The following is a 27102-nucleotide window of genomic DNA, read 5'->3' as shown; positions in this document are numbered from 1 at the left end:
TACAATAATAAAAGTATGGATAAGTTATAAATACATCTCTGAGGTTTGCTTAAAATACAAATTGCCCACTGTGATTTGAAAAATTACGAATACCCATTGCCAAATTTTTTTTATTTAACAGAAATAATTGAAAAAATGAAATTCATAATTACTTTCTTAAACAATAATAAAATTACCTAAATTATAAATTGAAATATATTTCTAGCATCATTAAAAATTATTAATTAACTTAATAATTTATTAATAAAAATGACGATTTATTACGAAATTAAAAACTTTAGGAGTGTATTTGTAGTTTAATAAAAGGTCGATTCGTATTTTAATTAAATCTTAGGAGATGTATTTATAATTTATCTTAAAATTATCTAACTTATTAATTAAAATAAATTTACGACATTATTAAAAATTATTAATGGTCTTGATGATTTATTAGCGAATGAAACTTTTTATTTGTTATGAAATTAAAAATTTTAAAGGACAAACTAAAACTATGAAAATAAATTTTAAAAAATATTTTTATAATTTACCTTTTAAAAATGTCTTTTAATATTTATTCCCCTATTTTTATCAAATTTCTATCTTCTTTAAAATAAAATAAAAATTTCTATCTTCTTTAAATAAAATAAAAAATTAAATTCTAAAAACAACTCCTTTGTACCCATGACTAGAAAAATACAAGTAAACGACGGCCGTGGAAAAAACGTCAGGCAAATCATCAGTTATTAAAGACAGAAAACCAAATCAAAATCGAAATCTATCGATCATCGTCTGAATCATCAGTTTGTAACGATGCGGTTGTTGATTCTCGCACTCTCGATCTCACTTTCACTCTCAATCCTACCTTCGATCTCTTCTTCTTCTTCGATCCAGTTCTCCATCGATGGGAAGGTGTTGGAGCTCGACGAATCCAATTTCGACGCTGCAATTTCATCCTTTGACTACGTCTTCGTTGATTTCTACGCCCCTTGGTGTGGCCACTGCAAGCGCCTGTCTCCCGAGGTCTCTTTCTCTCTCGAATCGAATCGAATTTCAGATCATAGCATAACACGATACATACATACATATCTGTGCATCTCTATGTTTTCGCTAAATCTTCATATCAACATCTGTGTTTCCTCAAATTCACTTCATATGCATATTTATGTATCTATCTATATCTATATATATCTATGTAACTGTTATGTGTTTGTGTTGGTGTTGGTGTTGGTGTTGGTGTTGGGCGAATACCAAAAAAAAAATCCACTGTTTGCCTGCTTGGTTTCATGATTGTGAAAAACTAATCTTTTAACAAGATTCACCTAAAAAAGGCACATTTTTTTTTGGTATACTAGTAAAAAAAGTTGGAAAATTTTCAAAAAAAAAGTTCCACCTAAACTTTCCCAATAACAAAAGGCTAACTTTTAGTATTTGCCATTCAAATTAATTTTTTTTGGCGACCCTAACATAGCATTTGCCAAACCAGTGTTCATTCATCAAGCAATACTATTGAACCATTGCTGATTATTCCAAAATATAGAACGGTATTCTAATCGAAATTAGGAATATGGAATCATAACCTGATTATTGTACTGGAAACAGGGTAAAGGTCTACAATTGACCAACCGATTAAATTTGCGTCTTGTTTATGACCAATTCTAGTTAATTGTACTTTTTGCTTGGAATGGAGTCTGAAGTTCTACTCCAAAGTCGCGGTTGACTGGACTTGGCATGTTGATGTCTCCGAGACTCCAACGCCCTGGCACTGATTCCCCCAATTAACCATGTAAAAGACAGAAGTCCATATTAGAACCGAGATGATTCATGTAGATGATCATATTGGAGGCCAAGTCCTTTCTGAAATTTCTGATCACTGACTGTAATTTGTAAACATAGAAATCAAAGAAAATAGATTTACATCCTTGATTGATTAGCTGATCTACTGGATTTTGTTCTGATTATTCGTATTAAAGTGAAACTAAATTTCCTTCCTATGACAGGAAGCCATTTTCATGTTTTTTCATCTTGCAGTATAACTTGTTTGTGACCATGATGCAGTGAGTTTCAGTTAGTTTCGTCTTTGCTGGCTTTCACTGAGCTTTTGTTAGTGTTTGTCAAGCTGTTAAGCTTCAAAGTTAACTTCAGATTTCATTCTGTATTCTTTGAGAGGTGAACCTTTTGAATAGTTTTGATGTACTAACACATTTACCATGGACATGGGACTTTTTATTGATCGTGCATATCTTATTGGACTAGTGCCTCTATCTTGAGATGTATGTAAGGTTTCCTTATAACTATATATTGAATGTCATGTCAATTTAGAAGAATAACAACTTTAATTCTTGCATTGCAGTTAGACAAAGCTGCTTCTATTCTTGCTGGACTGAAGGATCCTATAGTAATTGCGAAAGTAAATGCTGACAAGTACACTCACCTTGCTACCAAATATGAAATTGAGTATGCTGCTATGGCCTTGTTTTTCAGTTCAACTTTGATAATTGAATGAAATTGTTTAATTCCTAGATAATGAAGTTTAATTTTCATTTGAATCAAACTAGAATACTAATTATAGGTTACTTCTTTTTGACAAATTTCTGCTTGCTATGAACTTTCATAAAATTCCCAACAAATTTGTCACTGCAATTTTCAGGAAAATATCACTTGTAAAATGAAAATCTTTACTTGCTGACGATTCTTTTATTACACTGAAACGTGTACTTTTGTGATGCAGTGGGTTTCCTACCTTAAAGATATTTATGCATGGAGTTCCAACAGAATACTATGGCCCGAGGAAAGCAGATTCACTTGTTCGCTACTTGAAGAAATTTGTTGCTCAGGATGTTGCCATTCTCACCTCTGACTCTGATATAAGTGACTTTGTTGAATCAGCTGGCACTGATTTTCCTATTTACATAGGGTTTGGTTTAAATGAATCCATGATATCAAATTTGGCAATCAAGTACAAGAAAAAAGCTTGGTTTTCTGTGGCAAAAGATTTCTCAGAGGATGCGATGCTGCTGTATGATTTTGATAAGGTTCCTGCTTTGGCTTCCTTTCATCCAAACTACAATGAAAAGAGCATATTTTATGGCCCCTTTGAAGGTTGGTTTATACTCAGATTAGTAACTGCAGTTGAAATGTTGGAACTGGAAGCTCTTTTTAAAACACTCTTTTGTTCACATATTTGCAATTCGACACTTAAAACTTGTCAGAAACATAATAGTAATTTATAAAATTTATTTTTTGGAAGGTATCAGTTGAGCATCATGTACTTTTGTTTCTGCAGAGCCTAGTTTAGCCTTAATTTTCTCTTGTCTAATCCTTTTGGTGCAATGGCAAATGCTTGGGTTACACTGTTTGAGAGCACAGTTCAAGTTTGAGAGTAGCCACTCCAACGCCCTCAATTAAACGAGACTAACATTGGGTAATGTCCTTTTATTTTACAATGGAAAACAAAATGTCAGAAATAAAAGCTGATGACTCACTGTCTAATGTATTACAAGGATCATTGGATCATGTAGGAATGTTTTAGAAAGATTTGAGAGTAATCGAAATATTAATGGAAGGCACCACTTTGAGAATAGTTTGAATACTATTTTTGTTTTGATCTGTAATTTTACAGGATCTACAAGGATCATATTGGATCACATAGGAATGTTTTAGAAAGATTTGAGAGTAATCGAAATGTTAATGAAAGGGACAACTTTGAGAATCGTTTGAATTACTATTTTGTTTTGATCTCTAATATTACAGGATTTACTAGTTTGGCAGATGGCATCTAAAATCCTTTAAGGTTATTGCTTTACTCTTAGTGGTGAGGTTGAGCTTGTGGTGAGTATGTAATCTCTTGTACTCAAAATGCTTTGGGTTAGACTTAACTTCAGTTTGGTGCTTATTACAAATGATGGTTATAATTGAGGTGTTGGAGTGGGATGATTGGCTTGATTTGCTTACGAAAAATCTACCTTCTCAAGGGATTGGATTTTCTGAAAAGATGGAAGCGTTGAAATTGATTCTTTTGCTTTGTTGGCTTTTCTTTCTATCTTGGTGGATTGGAACCATTCTTTTCTTTGGAGTTTGAGATGTCTTAGACAAGGGGACCAATCATCTCTTTTTGTATTGTGTGAAGCCTGGATTGGATGAACTAATGGTTTCAATTAACATTTGTGGTGAAAAAATGATGGAAGAAAGGTGGATGTTTTACTTTTAACTTCTTGTTGTAGTGCTCTTTCAAGTTGCATGGTGCACTTGAGGTGCAACTTTGGTTCTTGATATCTTTTTGCAGCAGTATTGGATCTTTAGTTTAATAGGGATAAGAGTAAAATAGTCTAGAAGAGACAGGTATTTGTGGTAGTTGCAACTATTCTAAAATAGTATAATGTAAACTGGGGAACCTTCTTTTATTTGGTAGGGTTGTAAATGGAAACTAAAATAAAATCTAAATGTGATACCGATGTTCGTGGCCAAATCTTTTTGAAATTGCATTGAACTTGCATATATGTTGATTTGATTTAATTAAGATGTGTTTGATTTAAGTCAATAATAAGAGATTCAATGCTGAAGATATCATGATTTATGAGGATAATTCAATGCTGAAGATATTATATTCAATTAGCATAACCTCCGACATTTTGTTTGGTTTTGCAATAAATCAGCTTTTTAGATAGTTTTCAACTTGGAAATTTGAAATTTCTTCTTTATACTTGTTGGCTTTCTAGTAATAAACTGGCAAAGTTTAATCATCACAGTAGCTTTGAACATGTCATTGACTTCATACATATAGGTTGATATGACCTTCCCATTTTGAATATGCAGATAAGTTTTTGGAGGAATTTATAAAGCAGAATCTGTTTCCTCTGGCTCTTCCCATAAATTATGAGACAGTAAAGTTATTGAAAGACGATGAGAGGAAAGTTGTGCTGACAATAATGGACGATGAAGCAGATGAGAAATCAAAGGAATTAATCAAGCTACTGAAGGCTGCTGCATCTGCAAACCGTGATTTGGTATTTGGTTATGTTGGGTTCAAGCAGTGGGAAGACTTTGCAGAATCATTTGAAACCACGAAGTTTACCAAATTGCCAAAAATGGTTGTTTGGGATGGAAATGAGGAGTACTTTTCAGTAAGTTGAAAATTTCTTTAATTTCAACGTTACTGACTTTAGTGCTCCAAATAGTATTTGGTTCCAGTTACTTTGTAGATATGTTAGATGTAGCATTTCATATTCACGACTTTAGAAATTTCTAACAGTAGATGAAACATGAGATTGGTTATTATTGTACCTAACTTATAATTGCTTATGCATCATGTAGCTTTGCTATAGGAGGTGTCATACATATGCAATTGACGTCCCTGTCTAGGTCAGGAGCAAGGTTTAGGAACCCCTTGGGATTGGTTTATTTGAGCAACCCATACCACCCATGATCTTGCATGAGACCACAAGGGACCCATGGATTAACGGTTAGAGTTGAAGGATCATCAAAGTTGCCAGGCTTACCTCCCTATGACTGCACTTTGCCTAGTCTTTGACTTTGTTTTATGGACTCTTCTAAATTTATAAAGTATCCTAGTTGAACACTCAATACTTGGGGGTAAGGGTATGAGATATGTGTGTAACATGTGTAGTTGGACATTTACCTAAAAAACATATTTAGTAATTTTAGTTTATAAGGTACCCAAGACTGTTGCCAGTCACAACCTCCTCCCATTACTAGTGGCAACTAGGGTTGTTGAGATTACACACATCTCTATAGTCTCAAGGGTTATCAATTCTCTCTCTCTCTCTCTCTCTTTCTCTCTCTCTCTCTCTCTCTCTCTCTCTCTCTCTCTCTCTCTCACACACACACACACACACACACACACTCATACACACATACATGTGATCTAGAGGCAGCAATCACTGCTCCCTTCACTCTTCACAGTCACAAACCCGGCCATAGTTCGTCAGGGATCACTCAATGGCATTGGCACAGTTCCCTCATTGGTCTCTCTCTCTCTCTCTCTCTGGTTTTAATGTTCGAGCAATCTACAGAGCTACAAGGCTCAACTGCCCTCTTCAGTCATCTTCTACTTCTTGATCTCTCTCTGTGGAGATGGGATGGCAAAACCCTAGGGAAGTATATATGACATTGTTTGGTTATCTTGGATGTATTTCAGCTCTCTTTGGTTCCTAAGCTTTATTTTTGTGAGCATCTCATAATTTTTAGTTGATTTTTATTGTTTATTCAGTTCATTAATTTTCAGTTTGATTTCTCAGAAATTGTTGAGAAAAATGTAGAACAGAGAAAAGAACTGAAGAATTTGAGTTTTTGAGTTTTCTTTTCACAAATAGACACTTACTGAGACTGACGCACCTAACAAAATGAGTTTAGCAGCCAGTTTTGAGGTCAGTTGTACATATGATATGAATAATCCGAAGCAGTTCAATCAGTTGGCAGGTAACCTGAACTGCCTTGACCTGTGAACAGTCCTAGTGCCAACCATCCACAATTTGGCATAATGATTCTGTCCTAATTTTGAATCTGATTTGTTATGAGAGAAGCCAAACCCGTTTGTCATTACCTAAACAGAAATTGGGAATGCAACTGTCAACTATAGTCTTCATTCTATTGGTTTTGCGCTGTTATTTATTTATTTATATTTTTGTATTCTTATATTGTAGCAACAAGAATTGCTGCATTTTATATTCCGTAAACCTATAATTATTGTTGACAGTATGCTATCATCATTAAAAATATTAATATATCTATAATTATTGTTGACAGTAAGCTATCATCATTAAAAATATTTTCCCTTGATAAATATATGCTGGTGTATGTCTCGTGCTTGAACAAAGTTGTATTCGCTTTTAATTAGTTCATTATACTAAAAGAACATTTATTTCCGTGATAGGTTGTTGGTTCAGACAGCCTTGATGGCAATGATCAAGGATCCCAAATCACACGATTCCTCGAAGGATACAGAGATGGAAGTGTAATACAGAAACAAATCAGTGGTCCATCATTCATGGGCTATATCAACTCATTGATTGGAATCAGAACTGTTTACATTTTTGTTTTCGTGGTTGTGGTCATCATGCTTATCCAAACCATCAGCAAAGAGGAACCTCTCAGGGTCGGTACTAGGGACCAGTCTGATCATGCAAGCAGCTCTGCTTCTCCGGCTGAGAGCAAACAGATGAATCAGTCAAGGGAGAAGGAAGATTAAGCTCAGGCTTTGCTGGACTTGGAACCCAACTTACTCACTGCACGTAGTGAAAGTAAGAACGCTTTTAGACGCATAGAGTATATTTCCATGGGATAATTCGGATTAACTGTTAGTTTTCCATTTTGCTTCTATGAGTCGAACGATAATGATGTGTATTTTGTAGGGGAATTTTATTCTTGAAAAGTACACTTTGTTGCTATTGAATTTTTGCATCCAAACTTGACGAAGTTCAATTTCAATTTTCTTTATTGTGCATAACGTTCACATTTATGTCTCTGTTTTTTTTTTTTATTTGGGCAAATTACACTAATAATCCCTATAGTTTGGGACTCTTAGTTCCTGACTTTTCAATATTGACACATTTGACCTTGAATTTTGAATCTTGTTCCAAATAAGGACAAAAGAATATACCATTGTTTAATTTGAAGGGCAAAATTGTCAATTTAATCAAATATAAATTAATTTGATAAAAATAAATGTCAAACAAATATTTTTAATTTTTAAAATATTATTTTTATCCACCAATGATAAAATTATGTAAAATTGATAAAAATTAATAAAAATTACATGATTATTTTTTAAAAATTAATTTTACATGATCATTAGCCAAACACATAATAAAAATTAATTTCGTAAAAAAAATAAATAAATGTTTAAAAGATTTATCAATTTTACATAATTTTATTTTGAGTGAGTAGAAATAATTTTTAAAAATTCAAAAATATTTAGTTGACATTTATTTTTGTCAAATAAGTTTATATTTTATTAAATTGATGATTTTACCCTTGAAAAATCTAATGATATCTTCAATTGTCTTTATTTGGAACAAGATTCAAAATTCATGGTCAAATGTGTCACAATTGAAAAATCAAGAACCTAAGTAACACAAGCTCCAAACTATAGGGACTATTAGTATAATTCACCTTTTTTATTTTTTATTTTTATTTTTTATTATTAAAAAATTTAAACCAATGTTGGTGTTTATGAAAGTAAATCATGTGGAGGTTTCTAAGAGTGTAGATTTATCCCCTGTTTTAGCAAGAATCATCTATGCGAGAAATCAATTTGATTGTCAATAACATTGAAATGAATTTATTTATTCGTTTTTTAACATAATTGAAATGCAAATTATAAGGCTGATTCTATGGAATTGTCAAATTTTGACAAGAGGCTTCTCTATATTTCTTGATGGGTTCACAATCACAAATGCCAATTTGTATCTGGTTTTTGTTTGAAGAGAATAGAAGGGATGACATTTCCTCCATTGGATTAAGGTGGTCAAATTTTCTCATTGAATTTCTATTAAACTCCTTTTTAGTTGATCGGAATAAATGTAGACTAAAATGAAATAATTACTCTTTACCGATCATTCTTTCACAAATAATAATTACATTTGCAATATATATTTTTATAATATTTTTAAGGAACTAAACATAATAATAGACCATATGATAGAATAATGATAATTTCATTTCAATGGACAAAATGTAACTTTTAAGATTATAAAGACAAAAAAACAAACAAGAAAAAACCCCCCAAAAATGTGACACAAATATGTAACTTGTTCCAAAATTAACAAAATTAAACAGTTAAAAGCAACCAAAATTAAAGAGGTCACAAATTTAAAATTTATCATTCCAAGCCAGAAAACCAAAATTAAAGAGGTATTCAAGCACATTGCAATTTCATTGAAAGCCAAAAATCTCTGTAGTGTTGATGGTTACAACTATTTTCACCAATGAAGACTACTACCACATCAATGTGCACGAAAAAACAAACCTCATTGTGTTGTATGAGATTCAAGACACTTCAAGTGTAGAGCCATAAGTATCAGTTGAAGAAAATTAACACAAGCCCTGTGCTATAAATGTACAAATACGCCACGAGTCAACTTTGGAGTAACCAGTCATAAGCAAGCAAAGTGTCCCGTTTGAGATATGGTAGAAGTTTTAATCAGCATTCTGGAAGAGATTGAGCAGAATCGAACGGAGAAAAGCTTGAAACATTACCCGGACTAGGGATGTTTGGGGACATATATCTAGAATTAGGTAGTGATACAGAAGGGTAATCCATCGAGTGTGGAGAAAGTAAATGAGAAGTATGGAATCTTTGAGAAGACACGTTTCTAAGGTCTAGTGAGCTTTGGCTTGCACTTAAGTAAGGGGATTGGTGGTAGGTTTGAAGAGTCTGTTGGAGATAAAGATTGGGGGAGATAGGAGGAGTACGATAAACGGAAGAGGGCTGAGGTGACTGTGGGGCGATTTGTATGGCTGAAGATGATGGTAATGATGATCTGAAGGATGATGACAATACAGACGATGAAGGGCTCGATGAAAGCAATGGTGTGTGTTCTGTCACTCGTGGATTGCCTGTGCTAGTTCTAGCATCACGTTTGCAGATGGGGCAAAAGGTTCTCCATGTGGTAAGCCAACCATCGACACAAGTAGCATGAAATTCTGTCACAAAAGCAAGAAAAAGTTAATGAAAAGTAACAATAATATGATCACAAACTGACATAATTATTGAAATAAGTAATGTATGATTTATGTAAGCAATTCAGAGAGGCATATCAAGAATTTCACAAGGAGCATTCAAAGGAAATTATGTAGGATTTTACTTCCGGTCTTAATTTTAGGTTTTCTACAGTTACTAAGCCTTTTGGATAGAGTTATTACCAGTTTATTAGGTTGGGTTGTAGTAAGGGTAGTTTTATAATTCCAGATTTGCTGTAGATGGATTGTAATATGGTTTCATAGGTCTTATTTGGATCAAATTACAAAATTAGGTCATCATATGCCCTCTTTATTAGGTCTAGAATGTTCCAATTAGTCAAAGTTCCTCAATTTCCTAGCTTGAAGTTTTAATCCTACTAGAATTAGTAACAATCTAGCAACCTTAGCAAGGTTAAAGCTTTTTTTTTTCTTCCGTCTCCTCCCGCTCCTCTTTGGAAAGTAGCCAACTATTCCCGCAATACCATTTGCAGCCCATTAAGTATACTTCACTCAGCTTCACAAATCTCCCTAATTAAGCGTAAAGAGCTGTGGAAGTAGCATAAACCGGGGATCACAATCCAAAATCAAATATCTCAATCCAAATTTATCAAAATTCAAATCATATCAAGTTGACTAGTTCCAAAAGTTTTACTATGTTTTTACCTTAAAGGCCCCAAAGGCAACCAAATCTCACAATTTTTATATGAATTGTCATGCATGATCATTCTCTCAAAATTTGCATAAATTCATTATCTTTACATGAGATTCAACCAAGGAAATTTTACTTATCAAAGAAAAGAAGAGAGGAGATTCAACCAAGCAATTTGTAACAAAGAAAGAGCTCAATCAAATCAAATTATAAAATTCAAACATAAAATTTTAAGATTCCAACAACTATATGTAAAACAAAGAAGTGAAGAACAACTATCAAGTGCTCCATCAAACAGGAAATGCTCATCCAAAGAGACAAGAACCTGCAAAACATCTCTATATGAATATTAGAAAGTTAATATCATCTTTGGTATGGTGAGAGAAAGACATACTGTGGTGACATGGCAATATTCTAAGCTTCTCTCCAACACTGTAGTCTTCAAGACATATAGCGCATGTTGCTGACGTACAGTTATCCTCCACATCAGCTGTAAATATTATGCTTGGTATTGCTTTCACATGACGTTTGCTCATCCCATAAAATCCACGAACATGTAAAGCTTGAGGCGTTTCTTGTCTTACGCTATACCTTTGGACAAAGAAACAAGTAGCAAGCGCTGCTAACATGCCAAGAAAAGAAATAAAGAATGCAACCATGATTGACCATCCTGAATACAAAGAGCTTGGGGTTATCCATAGTTCCATGTTGCTAACGCCAGCATATTTTGTGAGAACTTCGCCTGATGCCTTCGAAACAAGCACAGCATGTATTTTTATCCGAGCTGAAAATCCGGCCACTGCATTTCCACATGGGTGGATTAGACATTCTCACAGATACAACAAAACTATATAGTCATCAGCATAATTAGGGAGAAAACAAAAGGGGTAACTTCAGTAAACTAACTAATCGTGGAATAGTGGAAAACGGGCTATCCAAAGATACAAACCAGGATTTAAAATCACAAGGGACAAACCTTAACTTTTTTTAACGAAATTAAAATAGGAGCTTATCCTAAGGTTGTCCACATTTTAGAAGAGGCAAAAACTAACCACCTAGATAGACAACTTTTCATGACCTCCCATCAAAAGAATATGCCTCATATCCAAATTAACACATTTCAATTAATTAGATACTTAAGATTCTGTTTTTCTCTTGGCAGAATGCAAACTTGAAACTTTAGATTACATACTAGAACAGAAAAAGGGAGACTGGATGGAACTTACCGACAACAATTATGTTTACAGTTACAAAGAGTAAAGTACTAATGCTACGTCATATCTCAACACAAACTCAACTTTAACGCCAGTGAAGAAGTCGGCATCCAACATTTCCTCACTGTTTGGTTGGCTTCGCAAAGTAACGATTTGAGAAGCAAAAAGACAACAAAACAATCTCTTTGCTTTTAGGGTTCTATGCAAAGCAAAATTCAAGAACATGTTTGGCAAATCTACTATTAAAATTTTATGTTGCAAGAGAGAGAGAGAGAGAGAGAGAGAGAGAGAGAGAGAGAGAGAGAGAGAACAAATATGAAATGCATGTAAGAGCATTATAACCTAGACGAGTTATGGTGTGGCCAAGTGTGAGCAATCTCACTTGGTGATGGTTGGCACCCTTATAAGGGAAAAGCAAAGTTTTTCCCTCCAAAAGCAAGAACATATGGCTTTGACCAAGAATGTTCTCTTTTTTTTCTCTCGCTGTTTTTTGTGTCTAAAACTAAAAGAGTACTTCTAAATTCTGAGCATATGTGTGCAAAGATTAGATCCTTGCAATATATGTGTACACCTCAAAAATGAAGCAAAGAGAAAATCAACAGACCCATAGATCCCAGTATGGGTGTCACATAAGCAGGGACTATTTTTGGACTGACTTCTTAGAGTTACATGATTTTGAGTTTAGAAAATTGAAACTTTGTACAACAAGAGGTAGCTCAGTAACTAAATAAATTGTTGGATCTTGGTTTATGAGTTATTGTGAGCTTTTTACTCATTTGAATTATAGTTTAGTTAGTTTATGAATCCTCTTTTGATTGGGATTCTCCAAAGTGAAATTTTAATTTTGGTTACAATGCTTATTAGCAAGCTTAGAAGAAACAACTGAAAACAAGAAGAAGAAGAATCAATTCAATAGACTACCCTGCAGATTTTTTAGGACAACAAGATTCTCCAAGGTCTGAATAATTATGAGAACAAAAATATGCATTCACGAAGAGTACGTCAACAAAGAGTTTTAAATAAACAATACATTAGTCTTAAAGCTCCACAAAGAAAAAGACCCTTACTTGTTAGCAAATCACCATCTACATTGTCATAGATAATGGCTGCTTTAAAACCAGCAGCTTGAGCCATTCTAACTTTACCCTCAAAGCTACATTGTCCTCTAATAACCAACACAAACGCTGAATCATTGCCCTTATTACTCAAGGCTGAGCATGCATCCAAAGGCTCTGCCAAAGACAATGTGCCACGTTCCCCTGGCCCAGTCACCGGTATAGCTGAAATCATGAATCGAACAAACGTTAAGGAATCGCAAAAATAATAATTAATTCAATCACCGTGTTAGAACTTAATGCTCATTTCTTGGTCAAAATATAGTCATCACAATAATTGTAAAGTAATTTCATGTTAATGCAAAGATTTTTTTTTTTAAAAAAAAAAACCGAGTTATTCATCAATTGAACGAATCCCCAATTCGTTTAGCAATTATAAAATTCTAGGATCGGCAAGGAAATACTGATCCCAAAGTTCTTATCTATCCCGACTTACTTACACATGAACATAACCTGAATTTATTTTTTCTTTTATCATTCAGCTATCAATCCCATACAAAACCTAATAGAGATTCTAAATTTCCAATAAGTTCGAGTAAACATGTGTGTATAGATATTTTGCTAAACAAAACCCATTTTCAAATTTGGTCAATACATAGACCATGGGTGACACTACCCATTAAAGAGGGTATGAAATTGAATACCCCTGGTTTTTTGGATAAACTAGTAAGATATATCCATATATATGTGTGTGTGTGTGTGTGTGTGTGTAAACTAGTTCATTCTCCAACTTGGAACACCCTAACTGCCTCCACTGAACACCCAATCAGCCTTACCCACTTTGTGTAACCAAATGGGATATATATATATATATATATATATATATATTCTATAGTATTGATAACGAAGTTATTATGAAATGATTTCAAAATATGAAATCAGGTCGAGGGTAATAATAGAAAAGTTTAAATATCTACCTATCATCTTCTTATTCTTTTAAATAATAGTATCAATAAATTGGAATTCTCTTTTTGTGTGAATTGAGAATTCTAAATTAGTATATTTGTAAAGTAAAGTTTTTGAATGTCTACAACACTAGATAAAATTCATAGACAGCAACAGACCCATCTATAAAATCCATGAAGACAACAGTTGAAAAAATTTTAAAAACCTCAAATTAAAAACTCTGTAGAGAGCTTTTTAAGAGAAAGCTAAAACTCACCAAAGCTAGCTTCCATGTCCTTGAACGACAAGGTCATGTTGTTGCCAACCAATACCACGTCACTCAAAGCCACATAAGCGATTAAAGAGAGAAAACACCAGACCAGTACTAGGTTTTTCACCATCTGTTTGACCAAATTCCAATAAATTCAAAACAAACCCACCAATAAAAGGATCAAAACGAAATAGGAAAAAAAAAAAAAAAAAAAAAAAAAAACCCCACAAAGGTATTTGGTTCTACAGAGAGAAAATTAAGGTTTCAGAATCGAAACATCAGCTTCCATATCTCAGACTCCTTTATACTCTGTCTCTCTCCCTCCCTCCTCGTTTGAGAAGGATTTTGGGCAAAAAAAGGGAAGAAGTTTCAATTGTACTTAACAAAGGAGGGGAATTCAATCTATAATGGGAAATTCTATAATTACACAACCCAACGAGGAAATAAAAATTTTTGGCATTAATCGCTGAAAGGAAATGATATACAAGTCTAGAACCATTATCTAAACGGATGGTGAAGTGAAATGATTGGTTCATCAGTCGAAAAGATAAGAAAGATAATTTTGTCCTTAATATTTTTATTGATGGTTATATCAAGGAATCGTTTGGCAAGATGATTTAGGGTTAAAACAATCAAAAAAAAAAAATAAAATAAAATAAAATATGTTATTTTAGTCATAATAAATAAAATATCACATTTAACTTATAATCATTACACTCTTTTTCATAAAAAAAATTTAAAAAGTTAAAAAATCAAAAAAATCTTTCTTAAACTAAATTTTTTAACCCAAACTAAAAAAAGTCAACACATTTCCCAAACCAACCCTTAATTGAGTTTGAATTTTAGTTTTCATTAGTAATATTTTATCTAAAATATATATATATATATATATATATATATGTATATATTTTTTTTTTTTAAAAAAATTTAGTTAAAAGTTAATTTTTTATTTATTATTTATTTTTGATCAAGATATCTTTTTACTTTCTTTTATATTTTTAAAAAAATCAAAAAAAATTAAAAAGTTAATTTTTAACTAATTTTTCAAAACAAGTCTAGTATTTATGTATATATGTTGTGGATTGGTTTGACAACTTAGTTATTTTAGTTAGGCTTTTTGATATTTTATTTTGGTTAAAAAGGTTTTGTTTGGAATGACATTTAGCTTCTTTTTATATATATATATATATATATATATATATATTTTAAAGTTGATTTGATAGCTGTGAGAGAAAAGAATGAAATATTATGGTTAAGTAATGTCAGGGACTCCAAATATTTTATCAAAATATTCACGTAACAATTCCATGGATAATTATGTCTTACAATTAGTTTTTTTTTTTTTTTAATATCAAGTCTTTTTAGTCAATCGGTAAAGTAATTATAAGTTGAAGGAATATTATATCAAACATACTAGTCAATTTAAAAACGGAAAATGATTGGTGGCCCTAAAAAATTTGCCCCTAATGCCCTTAATTTCTATTTTTGGAAACTGTTTTCTTTTTTTCTTTTTTTTTTCCTTTTTTTTTTTTTTTTTTTTACCAAAAGTGGAATTTCGGGGCATTCGAGCCCCGAAATTTAGGGCCCTCAAGCAGCGCTGTTTAAAAACATAGTTAAGAATCAAAATTTGACTTTTAGTTTATTTTGTGTCATATTACGGCATATTATCTTTCTATTTTTTTTTATATATTTTTTAATAAAATCAAAAAAATTAATTTTTAATAAACTTTCCAAAACAACCCGCTACGTCATAGAAAGTGAACAATTACCAGCCTAATAACTAAAACAAACCACTACTTGGTCATAGAAAGTCAACCATTACGAGCCTGATAAGAAAAGCAACCCACTACTAGGTCATAAAAAGTCAACAATTACCAGCCTAATAACCTAATAACTAATCACAGAACCCACGCCCAATTACATTGGCAAAATGTTTTAATTTTTAATTTTTAAATTTTAAATTTAATTATACATTTTATAATATTTACTCTAAGAGAAACGGATGATATGCACACACATGGTGCATAGTGTGTGCCCACTACTTTTAATATATATATAGATAGATATAGGTCCTGTTTGGTAGAGTTGTGGGAAAGTACTTATAACTTATGCCTAAATAGCTTATAGCTTATAATTATGAACATAAGCTGATTTCTGACCTATAAATTAAGTATCTCTTGCCCCACTCAAAGAATAAGCTGATTTCTGACTTCCAAAAAGTTATAAGCTATAAGTTATAAGCTAAACCAAACAAATCAAAATAGCTTAAATTAAGCTGAAAGCTGAAATAAGCAGCTTTTAAGCTGCACCAAACAGGCACATAGATTTGTTTGGAACATGATAATCAAACCAAATCAAATCTTAAATCCTATCAAATAGGATTGATTGTATGAATCCTTCTTCCCCACTCGATTCTATCTAATGCCATTTCGTTAGTTAAGTAAAGGAGATTCATATATTTATTTACTACACTAGTCCACATCAATCTAAAGTCTATCCCTTTCCTTAATATTACCATTTACCGTCACTGTATCGCATCTTTTCACTATTGCCTTTGTTGGTCTCCGTTGTACATAACCAAGCCATCTCAATCTATTCTCTCTTAACTACTCCTACCCATTCTCGAATATATTTATTCCTAACTCTGTCTTTTCTAGTCTTGTCACGTATCCACCTTAGCATTCGCTTCTTAGCAATACTCATCTTATCTACATTTTGTTTCTTAGTTGCCTAACATGCCATCTTATACAACATCGTTGGTCTAATAACCGTTCTATAAAACTTCCCTTTTAGTCTAATGGGTACTCATTTATCGCATAGTACTCCAGACGCAATTATCCATTTAAGTCACCTCGTCTTAATTCTGTGAACCACATCTGTTTCAATCTTTTCAGTCATTGTGATAATCGATCCTAAATAATGAAAATGTTCACTCTTAGGTAGTTCATGGTTCTCAATCTTCACTTCTCATCTGCTTCATTGTGACTGTTACTAAAATTACAATCCATATACTCTGTCTTAGTTTTGCTTATCATAAATCTTTTAGATTCAAGCGTTTTTCTCCAAATCTGCAACTTAGTGTTAACTTCTTCTCTAGTCTCATCCACTAACATGATATTATCTGTAGCATACACTATGGCACATCATCCTGAATATTGCACGTCAACTTATCCAACTAAAGCGAAAAGATAAGGACTTAAAGTTGATCTTTGGTATAACCCTATAATAATTGAAATTCACTCGTTTTTCAGCAGACGATATAATAGTGGTTACCATACCTTCATATATACCCCTAATCACATTAATGTAACATTTTTTCACTCATTTCTTCTCTAACACCCATCAGATTATATCCTAAGATACTCTATCATATGCTTTCTCAAGATCAATAAAAATCATATGAATGTCTCTTTTCTTTTCTCTGTACTTTTTTATTACTCTCCTCAAAAGATAGATCGCTTCCATTATTGACCTACCAGGTATAAACTCCAATTAATTTTTTGACACCTCTGTGTTTATCTCGCAATCGACGTTCCATCGCTTTCTCCTACACTTTCATTATGTAGCACATTAACTTGATTCCTCTATAGTTGTTATAATTCTGAACATCTCATTTATTCTTATATATTGGCACTAAAATACTCTTTCTCTACTCCTCTGACATTTTCCTAGTTAACAAACTCTTACTAAATAGTCTAGTTAACCAAACAACCCCCCATTTTACCCAAACATTTCTACGCCTCAATAGTTATATCATCGGGTCTTAAAGCTTTATTCAATTTCATCTTCTTAAATGCAAACTCTACTTCAAAGTCCCTAATTCTACCATAGAACTTATAGTCCTAATTTTCCTTATTACTGCCTACCGCCTTTCCTTTTGACCTACTTCTATGTTCCTTATTTAACAACTTCTCAAAATAGTTCTTCTATTTCTTCTTAATCTCTTCATCCTTCACCAACACTTTAAAGTCCTCATCCTTGATGCACTTAACCTGATTAAAATTTCTTATTTTCCTCTCTCTTATTTTAGCAAGTTTGTATATCCTCTTCTTTCCCTCCTTATTATTTAGTTTAGTGTATAGGTCATCACAGGCTTTTAACTTAGTCTCTCTCACTACCTTTTTGACCTCCTTATTGGCCAATTTGTAGCGTTTAAGGTTTTCCTCAGTTCTATTATTCTGTCATTTTTTAATGCTCTCTTTTTTCGTCTTTATTACCGCTTGGACCTCCTCCTTCTACCACTAAGTTTCCCTAAAGTTAGGTCCCTTTCCTTTCAACTCTTCAAGAACTTCCCTTGAGATTCTCCTCATATAATTTGCCATCGAGTTCCACATAGTGTTAGCATCATCTTCCAAGTCCCAAGTATCATCTTTATCCATTCTATTCTTAAATGTATCTAACTTATCTGCTTTTAGGCCCCACCATCTAATTTTGCAACGCCTACTTACTTTTCGAGTTTGGTATTGTCGTTTAAAGAATAAATCTAGTACCAAAATCTTATGTTAAGACGTTAATGTCACGACCCAAACCTGCCCTTATAGGTTTAGCATCGTAATCGGCCAATAATCTAGGGATTACCAAAGGCCTCTGAACAAATTAAACAAAATCTTGGGGCTAATAGAAGCAAATACAAATATATAATGTCCATATAGCTGTGCAGACATACATGGGATTGGAAATTTAAAAACTAATTTTTACATACACACACACACACATATATATATATATGTATATATATAATGTCAGAACGTCAACCTTTCGTCATCTTAGATACAGATAATCCAAAAGCACGTCCTAAACAAAGAAAAGAAAACAACTTAAAGCTTAAACTTGCATTATATCCACAAAACTCAACCACAAAACATTTCAGGACCTCATTGGAAGACACACTGGTTGGCTGACTCAAATAGATCTCCAGGCAATCCTTACTAAGCATGGTCCCATGCCTGATTGCCTACATACATATAAATAATACAGTGAGCCAGAGCCTAGTGAATAACAGCAGAGTAAAGGGTTTTATAAATGATGTCCATCACAGATTCAGAAATTAGAGTTCATATCAGAAACAGATTCATATACATATTCAAATTTCAAATAAAAAACAGACTCATATACTTATACCGAATTCATAAGCAGTTATATGTGGTACATTCATTAGCTATTAGATCAAATTTGTCATAAGACCCACATGCTTAGTCGGTACCGACGACCATAAAGGTCAACATCTTTGTACATAAATAGCCATGGTATTGTTACCCCCAGGTGAGGGCCATGTGAACGTAGGCCTCGGTATTGTTATCCTTAGGCAAGGGCCACATGAACATAAACCACAGTATTGTTACCTTCGGGCAAAGGCCACGTGAACTAAGGATGCCACAAATACATTTCAGAAAAACGGACATTCATTCATGATTCATAAAATAGTATTTCAGAAAACAGATCATATCATTTCAAAAAATACATATAGACAAACATAGCTTTACAAAGTTGTTACTCATAGATGGCTCCAGTAGCAGAACATGTCACATGAACAGAACAGATTGATCAAGCGGACAACAACATGCGACTTACACAAACGTGCAAGGGATACACATTGGAACACATGTTGGAAAAACACTTAACTAATTTCTTTTCTATCTTGGTGCGTTTCTAATCATCATTCTTGTTAGTATGTCTTAATTAAGGCTTAGAAATGTCTAAGGTGCAAGGAGGATGTCAAAATGCACTTTAAAACACTTAGCCAAAATTTTGAAAACAGGGCAGTTCGCTCGAGCGATCTGCAAAGTCTGCAAAAGTACCGGTTGCTTGATTTTACGCTCGACGGTCACTCGACTGCCGCTCGAGCCAAGGACTGAGTAAAAGTAGGGTTGCTCGAGTGCACACTTTGTCACTCAAGCCACTGTGTAATTTTCTACAAAACTTCTAGGAGCTTGAATTTTACTTTTGAGCTTAACTTCCTTCGCTTGAGTTAAGGTTCAAAAATAAGGGTGGTTGCTGGAGCGCAACTTTGTTCCGCTCGAGCCAACCCCCAAACTTTGCAAAACTACTAGAAGAGCTCATATTCTTCTCTCGAGCACAAACTCCACCGCTCGAGTGAAGCTTGTGAATACTGAAATTTCCAGATTGCACTCCTAGTTTCAAAACTTGATTTCAAACACCAAAACATATCCTTTTGGGCCAAAACTTAAGAAAACATTTGTAAACTCATAGGACTTCATGAATTGAAAGTCGTTTTGCCAAAATCAAGCCCAAAAGCAAACTTGAAAATTTTGGAAACATAACACGCATGGCTTGTTATGCACTCCACCCTTCCAAAGCATGATCAAATGAGATATTTAGCTCAAAAACATATTGAATTCTTATAATAAAACCAAGATAAGAACATGCATGTGGGAATTCTTTTGAAAACAGCTCCAATATGCTATGAAATGAGCATGCATGTAGGAATTGAGTTATAATACCCCAATCTTAGCTTAATTCTCTTAAATTCATACATTGAATGAGTCAAACACAAAGCTTAAAGATTGAATTTCTTACCTAAGGTTCTTAATTTCTTGAATTCTAGTGAGTTCTTGCTCAATTTTTCTAATTTCCCTTTAATTCTCAAACAATTCCTCATTTATTTCGTGAATTCACTCATCTCACTCAGGCTCTTCCTCTCTTACGTTTTCTCCTCAAAAAAATGATGAACAAAGAAAGTTCTAGTGTGTGTATAAGCTTTATATAAGTTTGGTTAGTGGACTTAATTAAGCTTGGCATAACTTAATTTAATCTAATTTATTCTAATTATTTGATTTCAAATCGAAATCCAATTAAATTTACCATAAAATTCTAAATAACACATAAACATAGTCAATTTCGTGTTCAAATGCCTATAAGGTTTTCAATTCGCATGATGAAATAGAAACACAGACAGATATTTCTACGATCAACAAATACAACAACATATAACACATATAACACACAATTTAACACATGCTTCCATCATAATTACTTATTAAGCATTCTTAATTAGGGATTATAGGCTAATCACAGGTCCGAGTTGTTTCAGTTAAGCTCTCTCCAGAAATTACCTTATAATCGCTGCATTTTAGACGATCCCCTTTTCTTACTAGAAAGTAATCTATTTGGCTCCTAATTGACCAATTCTTGAAGGTTATCAAATCCTCCTCTCTATTCTTATACATCATTTCTATCACCAAAATCATACCCACCATGCACCCTCTCATATCCTAATTTATCTACTTTTACATGGCCATTGAAATTACTACCTATAACTAGGTTCTCTCCTACGGGTATTTCCTGTAATACTCATCTATTTGGTCCTAAAAAATTCTCTTAATCTGATCACCTAATCCTACTTGGGAGGCATATGCACTAATAACATTCACTATATTCTCTCCAATAACTAGTTAACTAACATAATCCTATCACCTTTCCTAATGACCATGACTACATTTTCTATAAGACTTTTGGCAACTTTTATTTCTACTCCATTCATGCGTCTATCCTTTCCACTATAATATAGCTTAAAATTGGTATCCTCTATTTCCCAAGCTTTCTTACCCATCCACTTAGTTTCTTGTACGCAAGCTATACTAACTCTTTTTCTAATCATGACATCTACTAGTTCCATAGTCTTACCAATTAAAGTTCATATATTTCACGTGGCTACCCTAAACTTATAATCTTGGACTAGCTTCATCCAGAAAAATGCAGAAACATTTGCTTATTTTTCACCGCAACCAGACGTTGATGCGACGCCCCTTGTTCACTTTTCGAAACACCCGGAGGCAGCCGCAACACGTCACTTAAGGAGAACGACCTAGTATTTAATCGATTCAGAGTATTAGGTTTCATGTCATAAAGGATCCGAGTGACTTTTTTACGTGTTGACTATCGGCTACCAAACACATAACTCTCCTCCTTTATTCGGGCTTGAGATCGGCGGAATTGTTAAGCAACCCCGACGTAGTTAGTACTTAAATTTAAACATATACAAAATATTTTTTCAAAATAAAAATCTAACATTTAATTTTCAGTATTTTTATCAAATAACAACTAATTCACTTAGTCGAACGTAATGGTGAAGAACTCAAAATTGGATGAACAATAATCTACCTTGAGGCCAATGATAAGACAAAGGCCCTACCATACATGAGTTCAATATAGATTATACATTATTTTATGAATACATTAGAGTCTAAATTCAAGATATCTAACTTTATTATTAATGGCAATAAATTTATACATAGAATATAAATGAAACAATGGGGGTGTTTAGGAATCCAAGTTTGAGGCTAAAATAGCCTTAAACAATAAAAAAGCATTTTAGTTCAAATAGTACATTAACCCATTAATTAAAAAAAAAGGAAAAAGAAAAAACAGTGGATGTCGCACGGACAGCTTATATTGTCACCAACACAGTATAGGCTGAGGCTATCACTGCCATGCTACAAGCAGTTAAATGACCATTTTACCTCTGTAGATCAACTTTGAAAAAAATAATGTTAGGGGAAAATTTGTCATTTCAACGTCAAACATCATTTCAAACACATTTTTCAATACAACAACCAACCCAAAAATTTCACCCAACTTTCCAAACACAAACTAAAATAACCTACAAAAATAGTCAAAAAACTTAAAAAATAATCACTTCTCAAACACCCATAATATGGGTGAAATCATTTTTTTTTTAATAAAGGTCTTACCATCTAATATATACTATTGACATTGTTTGATGCGTTTAATTTTGTGACATTTAAAATTAACTGAATTTTCTCCAAATTTTGAAATTAAACTAATGTCCTATGTTGGTGTAGAATTAATATTTGGGGTTTGTTTGGCCCAAGATTCACAATATTTAATGAGAAAAGAAAACATATGTGGAAAAACTTGACTTTTTAGTTACTTTGGATCTAATTTACACCGTACTAAACAAATACAAATTGGGACAAAATTAATACTGTACCAAAAAAAGTAGATTCTGAGAGGGTAATTTTTGGTGAAAATTGGGCCGAGCTATGAAATGGACTTTATGGCCCAAAGTATGAAGGACTGGGTAAAAAAGGGCCGAGAAGTTTCTCCGGCCCAAGAGAGATGAGGTTACTCTGGCCAAAAGAGATGAAGTTACTTCGGCTCAGGAATTGTAAAGCTACGTCGGTCCGGAAGCAACTTGAAGTTAGACCGGTCTTGGAGTTATACCGGTCTTGGAGTTATACCGGTTGCGAATCGTTGGTTCGGTCCAAACGTACCATGGGTTGAACAGGAGAGAACCGAGGTAAGGAGGAGTAAAGGGAGAACCGAACTAAGGATAATCCGGCCTACTCTGTGGCTCAGCATAGCCAGTTTTACTTCGGTCAAAAATGGTAGTTCGGCCATGGTAAAAACCATCCCACTTGGTTTAAGCAATGGGGGGGTGTAAAAGGATAAGAATTATCCTACAAGAGTATGAATCCTAGAAGGACTCTACATAGAGGAGTAGAAGTCCTACTAGGATTGTGCCACTCGAAACCTATAAAAGCTCACAAACATCACCTTGGAGGAGGTAACACAAAAAAACACAACACACAATTTTGCTTTCTGAATACATTGAGCTTTGTCTATTTGTCAAATTTGCTGACTTAGGCATCGGAGAGGTTTCCGGCACACACCCGCTGGCTAGCTCACGTTTGTGTTTTCAGGTGACAAAGCAGCGTCGTACGGAGGAGCGAGGACTTAGTCAACAGGGTTATACGAGGAGAATTATTTCTTTCCCATACAATTGGCGCCATCTGTGGGAATAACAGACAGAACAAAACCTCTTGATTAAAGCTTCTCCCCTTTACATCCAATGGCACACATTGAAGAATTGCCGCAGTCCACCGTCGACGGACTAACTCCAGATGGGGGCGCAAGGCGTGAAGGATTACCTTCTGTCCCTCCCATGGCGGACTTGGAGCCCCAACGACATAACTCCAGAAGGGATGCTAGGGGAAGGCGAAATAACAGCCCCCATCACTCTCGTTCACAAAATCCTGACAGGCAAAGACGGAGGATTGACCTTCAAGCTCTGGAAGACCGCGTGAAAGAGCAAGATGAATTGATAAGAAAGATGGCGGCGGACATGGAGGCCTTGAAACGCCAGATAAAGAAAAAAGAAGTGACGACAGGAGAGGGGCGCAAAAACAAGACGCCCCCTCGCCACTCAGAAAATCGTAGTAGGAATACTACACCCTCACAAGGAGAGAGTAGAAGCCTCAGGACAGGCGATACTCAATCATGGTCTTCCAGAACTCGTCACTCTAGGTCTGAGAGGACGAAGTCTGAAAGATCATACACTGAAGGAAGCACATACTGGCCCTCTCATTCGCATCAAACTAGATCTAAACAGACGGAATTACCCAGATCATCCGACTTACGAACCGTGCTCAAAGAGAAAGCACGATGCAAAGAGGATGCCAAGGCGCGGGATCCGCACAGAGTTTCTGCCTTACAGCGGTTGGCTCCTCGGACGCATGGAAGCGTCGAGGTTGGAATGCCAATACCGCGCCCAGCCTACGAACCAACGGACAAAGCATTGGCAAGACTACAGACTTCGCCGTTTGTTCCAGCGATCGAAAATGCGCCCCTACCATCAGGCTTCCTTCAGCCAAAATTCACTACATATGAAGGGAAGACGGACCCGTACTCACACTTGAGCCACTTTCGCCAAGTCATGGCCGTTTACAGGCGAAACGAGGCCTTAATGTGCATACTCTTCCCGTCTAGCCTTGGCGACCTAGGCTTGACTTGGTTCGAGAAACTTCCTGAGGGCAGCATAGCCTCTTGGGCACAATTGGCAGAAGCGTTCGTAACAAGGTTCCGAACAAACACTAAAATCCCGGTGGAGATCGACCAGCTACTCTCCATCGATATGGGCGATAAAGAGACCCTAAGATCTTACAACAGTCGCTACTGGGAGACATTCAATCAGATTGGGGACTGCCCCACCAATCTCGCCATTGCACAGTATAAAAGAGGCCTTCCAGTTGGGAATAGACTGAGGGACTCGATCACCATGACGCCACCCCTCACTATGGAGGCCCTGATGAAAAGAGTGCATCAGCACATCAGGGTAGAAAAGGATGGCACACGCGCCAAAGCAAAATCTGGGGCAACCACAGTACCAGAAAAGAAGACCTCAGCAAAGGTCAACACAGTAGATCGAAGTAACAGAAACGGACGTGGCAGGCGAGATAACGGAGAAGACCCGGATAAAAGATGGTTAAGAATCCGCACTGCCATAACCACGGTGTTCAAGAAACCGATATATCGGATTCTTAGCGAAATAAGAGATGAGCCTTTCGTCAAGTGGCCAGCCAAGCTAGGAGAAGCTCAGAAGGACTATGACGAAAGATCGCGGTGCACCTTCCACAAAGAAAAGGGGCACCGAACTGAGAATTGCACACCATTGAGACAGCACCTGGAGGAGTTGGTGGCGGCGGGTCACTTGGACAAATACATTGAAAGAGGGACGCAGCATGCCCCCCAGGACCATAATAACCCCAATGGAATGCCAATTGACGCCCCACCTCAAGGCATTATCAATGTGATACATGGAGTCTTTGAACCTGAGCGTGTATGCGAGCTCAGGGGATCAATCAAAAAAGCTAAGCACTTTAGAGAGGTGCTAAGTGCCCAACCTACCATCAAGAAAGGGAAAACAGAGGCAACAAACGTCATGTCTTTTTCGGATAAAGACTTGGATCGAATATACTGTCCTCACAATGATGCCCTAGTCGTTACTCTCCGAGTCAAAGATTTTGACGTCAAGCGGATTCTGATTGACCAGGGTAGTTCTTGTGAAATCATGTACTACGAGACATTCAAACAATTAAAGCTGCAAGACAAAGACTTGGCGCCTGCTGTATCACCCTTAATTGGATTCAACTCTATGCCAGAATGGCCCGTCGGCAAAATAATTCTTCCAGTTAGGGCAGGAAGCGTGACGAAACAAGTGGAGTTCTGGGTATTGAAGGTCCCCTCCACTTACAACATCATCCTGGGTAGAACATAGCTGCATGCCATGCGATTGGTGGCATCATCCTACCACCAAGTAATGCGGTTCTCCAACGACACCGGTATAATTGAAGAAGTCTATGGAGATCAGATCATGTCAAAACAATGTTTTGCCACGGTAAATGACAGTCGCGCTGCCAAAGGATACGTTCATTCGGTGGAAGAACCTGAAAGCAATGAACTATTCGCAGACGTCGGCAAAGCGGCGGATCAGAAAGTGGTGGAGGACTTGGTAGAGGTAAAAATTGATGAAAAGAACCCGGATAAGTTTTTTCTGCTTGGTTCGTCGTTGTCCAGCACTGAGAGATTAGAGGTCTTGGAGTTCTTGACCTCTAACATCGAAGTGTTCGCCTGGACGCCCTACGACATGCCAAGCATTGATCCAAACTTCATCTGTCACCAGCTCAATGTCCACCCATCCGCCAGACCAGTCATTCAGCGCACACGCAGATCGGCACTCCACCACGCCGAAATAGTGGCGGAAGAATTAGGCAACCTGCTGGAGGCAGGAGCAATTAGAGAAGTACACTACCCAAGATGGATCTCCAACACAGTCGTAGTGCCAAAAAAGAATGGAAAGTGGCGCGTCTGCGTCGACTACAAAACAGTCAACAAGGCGTGCCCAAAAGACAGCTTTCCTCTACCACGGATAGATCAATTGGTAGACCTAACGGCAGGGCACAACCGACTTAGCTTTCTGGATGCATACAGAGGCTACCACCAAATCGTCATGCATGAGCCAGACCAGGAGGTCACATCTTTTACAACTCCAAGAGGACTATACTGTTACAAGGTCATGCCCTTTGGCCTGAAAAACGCAGGGGGAACATTTCAATGGATGGTCACCAAGATGTTTGAACCATTGTTGGGTAGAACAATGGAGGCTTACATCGACGGCGTGGTCGTCAAAAGCAAGGATGAGAATGACCATCTTAAGGACCTATGCGAGATGTTTGAGATCCTGAAGAAGCACAAATTGCGCCTCAACGCGTCCAAATGTGCATTCGGAGTAGGATCTGGCAAATTCTTGGGCTTCCTTGTGACCAACCGAGGTATAGAAGCAGACCCCTCCCAGATCAAGGCAATCCAGGATTTAGAGAGACCAAACTCAGTAAAAGAAGTGCAGCATCTCACCGGCATGGCGACTGCACTCAACCGGTTCATAAGCAGGTCGTCAGATAGACTACGACCATTTTTCCATGCCTTAAAGGCCAAGTTTGAGTGGGACGAAGAATGCGACCAAGCTCTGGAAAG

General features: G+C 35.5%; 2 protein-coding genes across 2 annotated transcripts; one reads left to right on the top strand and one right to left on the bottom strand.

Annotated features, from left to right (window-relative positions):
- Positions 1-644: 644 nt before the first annotated feature.
- Positions 645-7425, top strand: PDIL5-2 (PDI-like 5-2). Its single transcript, XM_082874764.1, has 5 exons — positions 645-999; positions 2330-2433; positions 2708-3078; positions 4792-5099; positions 6869-7425. The coding sequence occupies exons 1-5, from the start codon at positions 790-792 to the stop codon at positions 7181-7183; spliced, it is 1308 nt and encodes a 435-aa protein (XP_082730890.1). The 5' UTR covers positions 645-789; the 3' UTR covers positions 7184-7425.
- A 1414-nt stretch (positions 7426-8839) lies between these two features.
- Positions 8840-14367, bottom strand: LOC145792896 (receptor homology region, transmembrane domain- and RING domain-containing protein 2-like). Its single transcript, XM_082874765.1, has 5 exons — positions 14038-14367; positions 13816-13939; positions 12606-12818; positions 10719-11123; positions 8840-9639 (listed from the first exon to the last, which is right to left on the bottom strand). Exons 2-5 carry the CDS (start codon positions 13937-13939, stop codon positions 9137-9139), a joined length of 1245 nt encoding a protein of 414 aa, XP_082730891.1. The 5' UTR covers positions 14038-14367; the 3' UTR covers positions 8840-9136.
- Positions 14368-27102: the final 12735 nt, after the last annotated feature.

This window comes from Camellia sinensis, chromosome 6 (genome assembly GCF_055761805.1).
Source record: "Camellia sinensis isolate YWXY chromosome 6, ASM5576180v1, whole genome shotgun sequence".
Taxonomy (NCBI): domain Eukaryota; kingdom Viridiplantae; phylum Streptophyta; class Magnoliopsida; order Ericales; family Theaceae; genus Camellia; species Camellia sinensis.
This window is presented reverse-complemented; position numbering and strand designations above follow the sequence as displayed.

What these genes read in the sequence shown, in the direction of transcription:
- LOC145792896 (XM_082874765.1), bottom strand. Translation starts at nt 13,939, where the DNA reads ATGGTGAAAAACCTAGTACTGGTCTGGTGTTTTCTCTCTTTAATCGCT. An exon ending in GGACATGGAAGCTAGCTTTG is followed by an intron (nt 12,819 to 13,815) that starts GTGAGTTTTAGC and finishes TCATGATTTCAG; the next exon opens with CTATACCGGTGACTGGGCCA. An exon ending in AGATGGTGATTTGCTAACAA is followed by an intron (nt 11,124 to 12,605) that starts GTAAGGGTCTTT and finishes GTGGAAATGCAG; the next exon opens with TGGCCGGATTTTCAGCTCGG.
- PDIL5-2 (XM_082874764.1), top strand. Translation starts at nt 790, where the DNA reads ATGCGGTTGTTGATTCTCGCACTCTCGATCTCACTTTCACTCTCAATC. An exon ending in GCAAGCGCCTGTCTCCCGAG is followed by an intron (nt 1,000 to 2,329) that starts GTCTCTTTCTCT and finishes CTTGCATTGCAG; the next exon opens with TTAGACAAAGCTGCTTCTAT. An exon ending in GCTACCAAATATGAAATTGA is followed by an intron (nt 2,434 to 2,707) that starts GTATGCTGCTAT and finishes TTTGTGATGCAG; the next exon opens with TGGGTTTCCTACCTTAAAGA.